General features: G+C 36.2%; 1 protein-coding gene across 1 annotated transcript in view; it reads left to right on the top strand.

Annotated features, from left to right (window-relative positions):
- The window catches only part of LOC107657345 (alkyldihydroxyacetonephosphate synthase, peroxisomal-like), a gene marked incomplete at its 5' end in the record, with an annotated part of 58,503 nt that overhangs the window by 22,759 nt on the left and 29,588 nt on the right, over window positions 1-6,156 (top strand). Inside the window, 2 exons of the mRNA XM_016445387.1 lie at window positions 1,960-2,085; window positions 2,235-2,343. Of these exons, the coding sequence (XP_016300873.1) occupies window positions 1,960-2,085; window positions 2,235-2,343 (235 nt within the window). The remainder of the gene's footprint in view (window positions 1-1,959; window positions 2,086-2,234; window positions 2,344-6,156) is intronic.

Raw genomic sequence — 6,156 nt, 5'->3', positions numbered from 1 at the left:
TTGACCCATACAATGTTTTTTTGGCTATTGCTACAAATATACCCCAGCGACTTAAGACTGGCTTTGTGCTCCAGGGTCACATATATAAATATATATTGTGTGTGTGTTTTTATTATAAAACCCATATATATATATATATATATATATATATATATATGACCATGGCCTGCAGTCCCCACGAGGGAAAAAAATGATTAAAAATAGTAAATGATATTTATCTGAAAGTGTAACTACGAAAACAGGTTTTCTGTTTTTTTTTATTTTTTTTTATTTTAATGGTGAAGGGTAAAAAAAGGCAGTTTGCTTGTGCCATCCTGTCTGTCCACCAAAACACACAGAGCAGATGGTCCCATCAAACTAATGTCGAAATATGGCACTGGTGCCGATGGTCTGGTGTGGTATGTGTGTGTGTGTGTGTGAGATGCATTACAATCAGTCCATCACAGTGTGTGTGTGTGTGTTTTGAGGGATGCAGGACAGATGGTGGAACATTAAAGTGTGTTTGTATTTCTTGGGGCTTTGCTTAATAGAGTCACCTGGAGTGTGTGTTTTATCTGAGACTGATCAATAAGACCATCGGCTCTCTCGCATGTGTACGGCTGTCACGCTCACACTCTCCATATCGTGAGTCTGACCGCAGGAAACAGATCTGAAACGCTCCATAAGGCTTCAACCCCACTGTGTTTATCCAGAAACACATTTCCTGTGAGGCTGGTGTGTTTTATTGACAGTAGTGTGATTAGAATTATATCGTCCAGCTCCTGGATTCTGATTGGTCAGTACTGTGATCCAGCTGTGCTGGAATTCGTGATATTGTAACAGTTATGATGTTCAACATCTGTTCACCATCTCTGTGTACTATATCCAGGGGTGCTTCTTTTCATATATACATTTTGTTGCCCAAAGCAAGATTCAGATTTAATTTATGAAATTTGTTTTTGTGTTTCAAAAAGAATGTGACACAACCGGTTTGTGCTAGTATTAGACCAATCCCTGGATCGCCAAGAATTTCAACAGAAATCAATACCGTTCAGAAGTTTGGGATTGGTATAATTTTTCAAAATGTTTTTCAAAGAAGTAAAGACAGATTTGTGAAACATCTTTCAAAAAATAAAAATAAAATAAATAATAAAATCTTACTGCCCCCAAACTTATGAAGCACCAACTAGACATACCCTAGTAAAACTAATATCTGTTGACATGTTGCTAGAGACTTACTGATAAAAAAATTCTAATGAATCTTTATTTGGAGTATTACTTGTGCACAATGCACATTTCCTAATATTAAGCCTAAAATTTGTTTTAATGTCACTATTGATGAGGAATAATATCGGTCTTTAAATGCAAGATATACCAAGAGCTTGTAACACTCCAAAGAGAAAGGAAAACTTGAAATCGCATCATATGACCCCTTTAATGTATTTGTATAGCATACTTAGCATTAAATAAATGTATTTCGAATACATTGTAGTATATTTATTCTTTTACTATAGTTCCCCCCAAAAATGAAAAATCTGTCATCATTTACTCACCCTGAAGTTGTTCCAAGCCTGTATGAGCGTTTTTCTTCTGTTGAGCACAAAATAATAATTTTGAAGAATGCTAGTCACCCAAAAGTTGACGGTAGCCATTGACTTCCATAGATTTGTTTTTTCTCCATACTATGGACGTCAATGGCTACCGACAACTGTTTGATTACCAACATTCTTCAAAAGATCTTCTTTTGTGCTCAACAGAAGACAGAAACTCATACAGGTTTGGAACAATATCAAGGTGAATCAATTCATTGATTCAAGACTGAATTTTCAGATACTGTATTATTTAGACAAAAAAAATGTACTTAATGAGTTTGATTAATAAAGTTTCTTTTATTGAAAAATATTATGCACAGAAAATAATGCATCACTCGTTTGGTAAATTTCTGTTGAGGTTGTTTTTTGTTTTTTATGTGATTTATAGTTGAATGAGCGTGGTTACTGTACGGGCCACGAGCCGGACTCTATGGAGTTCAGTTCTCTGGGCGGCTGGGTGGCCACACGGGCGTCAGGCATGAAGAAAAACATCTACGGCAACATTGAGGACCTGGTATGTCTCCCATTTCTCAACACACACAGGTCTGGGACAGAGTTCACATTCACGCTCACACACTTCAGAGGTTTCATCCGCATCAGTCCTGCAGTGTAGATGTATTGTTGGAGGTCATTCAGGGTACCTGTGATCTCATGTGTTCCCAGGTGGTGCATATAAAGATGGTGACCCCTAGAGGAGTGATTGAGAAGAGCTGTCTGGGGCCCCGCATGTCCACCGGCCCCGACATACATCACTTCATACTGGGCTCAGAGGGTACGGACTCGTGATGTTTTGTGTGAGGAATGTATCTGTAAGGATCCATTTCTCAGTGAATCTCTAGAAATGTGTCAAGAACATGTTTGACGTCTGGCTTTTATTTACCCTCCAAAAAAAAAAAAAAAAATTATAATAGTGATAAAAGAAAACAAGATCTATTTTTAAGACCATGAATGTTTTTAATTTCTTGACAATTAAGAACATTTCGAACAAATCCTTAATGTTGAATAGCTTTCATTTTTTTCCCATGTAAAATTTCTCAATTTGGAGGTGAAATTACAGCCTGTTTTTATTTTTTATTAGCGATTGCACTTTGGGCGACCTCAGATTCAGTTCAAATCCTTTTTGATCCATAAATAATCAGATAAATAATTACATTTAAAAAAAAAAAAAAAAGCTACAAATGCCAACCGACAACAGCCCAAAGTATACTTCAGTTTTAATGTGAATGTTTAGCGTATGTGTACAGCTGAACACATAGCCTTTCCAAGTATACTGCATTTGAAGTGACGTGACATGTGGGTGGTTATAAGGGTGTTTATATTGTCGTGAGAGTTCTTATCAGTCACTTTTCTTACAGTCCTCTTAATCAGAGAGATTTGTTAAGCAAACTTTAAAAAAAAAATCTTTATCTAAGGTCATGTTGCCCTGTCTGGGCTTCTCTTGCAGAGCTGCAGTCATATCAGCCTGAAGCCATTCTGACATTTTTTTCAAAGCAATAATCAGTATTCGATAGGAAGAGACCAACATGTAAAGTGACAGTTAAAGATATATAAATTGAAAACAAATTATACAGTGCACAATTAAGCAAACTGAACATTAAAGGAATAGTTCACCCAATTTTGTTGAAAATTTACTCGCCCTCAGGCCATCCAAGATGTATAGTGTTTGTTTCTTCATCAGAACAGATTTGGAGAAATGTAGCATTACATCAGTTGCTCAGCAATGGATGCTCTGCAGTGAATGGGTGCCGTCAGAATGAGAGTCCAAACAGCTGATAAAAACATCACAATATTCCACACCACTCCAGTCCATCAGTTAACATCTTGTGAAGAAAAAAACGGTGTGTTCGTAAGGAACAAATGCATCATTAAGGTACTTTAGCTTTAAACCATCACTTCTGGCCAAAATATGACTCTATAATCCATAACAACGCTTCCTCCAGTAAAAAAGTCCCATCCCCTGTGATGTTTTTATCAGCTGTTTGGACTCTCATTCTCTCACTGCAGAGGATCCACTGGTGAACAAGTGATGCAATGCTACATTTCAAGCAAACTCATCTACACCTTGGATGGTCATTTTTGGGTGAACTATTCCTTTAAGTTCCTCAAGTCTTGGAAAACTTTGGTAAGTCCATAGTTCTTCCTCCCAGAAGTCATGCCATCTGACTGAAACGTGTGATTTTCAAAAGTGCTTTCCTGTTTTGTGTGCAGTCAGATGATCAGCGACGAGAGTCTGAAACTGAGACTGTGTTTTGGCTTTCCTGTGAGCCAGTAGAGGGCAGTGAAACCAGCTTTTAATGCCTGTCATGATCTAATGTTTCTTGTACTCTCCTCAGAGAGGGCAGCAAGTCAGAACTATGTGCTTGATATCTTATGTGTGTCATGATGCTGTTTAAACGTATCACCCTTATCCAAAGAAAGGATGTTGTTATTAATTTGTCTCTCTAAAAAGTAATTTAGCCGTTCATGAAGCCCTGAACTGACCTGAAAATGGGTCATAATCGTTGTGTTTGATAAAATGGTCTGTGAAGCTTTTTATGGCTCATTTGAATTCTTTGTGGGAGGATGAATATTTCCCGGGATTAATCTGCATCAATTAAACATTCATGATTCCATTAGGAAGGACATCTGGCTTCTTTAATGGCTTTGTAATGTCAGGGGCATTTAGACACTTAAGAAAGGCCCATTTCACCTTTTCCCCCTCTGACACGCTAAAGTTCAGATGACTGAGTTATTGTTGTTGTTTTTACGGGGGTCATGAGATCTTTAGATGTAAGGATTCCCGTCTCAGAGGTGTGAGTGTGAGTGTGTGTTTGATGGTAAACTGGGATATTGGCATGTTTAAAGGAATATTCAGGGTTAAATATAACCTAAGTGATGTCTGTTATCATTGTAAAGATATCCTGTTAAATTACAGTAAAAAAAAATCATCATAAAATTGTTACTTTGACAATGTTTGAGATATTACGGGATTGCATAAACTTTTTTTAGAATTGTAAATTTTATTGAGGGATATAGTGTTAATATACCAAGTTACTACCATCTACCAAAATCTGCTTTGTAGCCTAGAATGTACTGATAACCACCATAATAATATAGGTGGTAAAATAGAAAGCCACTTGATGAATTGGAGTTCATCGTAAGTATCCTGTTTGTGAAACATTTCCACTACTATTGAATAGAAAATAAACAGGGACTGGGACACACACAAAGGCAAAACACCATTATGGTAACACTCATTACTCTAAAATATGCAACAAACATTGATAGATTGTAACGCAAAACACCCTAAAGGACACTCCTGATAAAAATAAGAAAAAGTGAACTATTTAAATAAAATATAATCATATGTGCTGTGTCATGCAGGGACTTCTGGGAATGTGTCTTTACTGTTTTTGATATGGTAATTCATATAGTTGTCATAATGAGTAGATATCATAATGATACAGTAATTCACAGCTTATACTTTCAAAAGCCATTAATACAGTATTTTACAGTAAAGTTACGTATGTGATGTTAAACCATTTACATTTAACTTCTGTTTTCTACCCTAAATGATCTGGCAAATCATAGTTTTTATTTCCAAAAAACATACATTTGACAGTACTTTGTAGTAAAATTACATATAAATCATCTACTTTTACTGTTTGCACCATAATTTATATGATAAGTCTGTTTTACTCCCAAAGACATAGATTTTACAGTATTTTACAGTATAATTATGTAGGTGATGTTAAAACATTTACAGTTTTTTGCCAAAAATTATGATAATTCAGTTTTCCCTTCCAAAAACTATAATTTTATTGTATTTCACAGTAAAATTACATATACTGTGATGTTAACTATTTACTTTTTACTATTTTTCACCATAAATTATACATTAATTCATTTTTACTTCTAAAAACTATACATTTGGCAGTATTTTACAGTATAATTATATAGGTGATGTTAAAACATATACCTTTTTTCGCCAAAAATTATATGATAATTAATTTTTACTTCTAAAAACTATAAATTTGGCAGTATTTTACAGTAAAATTCTATATAATGCAACGTTAAACCTTATATTTTTATCATGTATGATAAGGTAACTTACTGTTACTGTTAGTCTTTTTCTTTAAAAATTACAAACATGAGTTGTACCAGTTCTTCCAGTATTTTGGCATTGTAATGAAGACTATGAGTGAAGGATGAGGATGAGTGGCGTGTTGTTGCTGAGGTTTGTTCTGCTCACATACGGTCTCATTGATGGGTAGCATAAACTCTCCACAGGACTTTATCACCAGTGTTGCACACACACACACGCACGCTCGCTCTGGGCTGTCAGTAATGAGTCTAGAAGCCCAGTCTCAGAGCAGCAGATGCAGGGCTTCCCTCAGGGGTCAGAGGTCATGCTGGTTTGTGCCCTCGGTGGCTCTGCTCTCCCCCCAGTGTGCCGTTTGATACTGACCTGCTTTATGTCACAGAACACAGTCTGTAAATCTCTCTGCTTCCTTTTGGAGCGGAAGAAACTTGAGCGTTCAGGTGAAAATGAACACGCAGATCTCCTGCAGAGAGCCAGGGGCTCCATTCATATGTGTGTGTGTGT

This window comes from Sinocyclocheilus anshuiensis, unplaced genomic scaffold, assembly GCF_001515605.1.
Source record: "Sinocyclocheilus anshuiensis isolate Anshui unplaced genomic scaffold, SAMN03320099.WGS_v1.1 scaffold355, whole genome shotgun sequence".
Lineage (NCBI taxonomy): Eukaryota > Metazoa > Chordata > Actinopteri > Cypriniformes > Cyprinidae > Sinocyclocheilus > Sinocyclocheilus anshuiensis.
The sequence above is the reverse complement of the archived record's forward strand: the minus strand, read 5'-3'. Positions and strand labels throughout refer to the sequence as shown.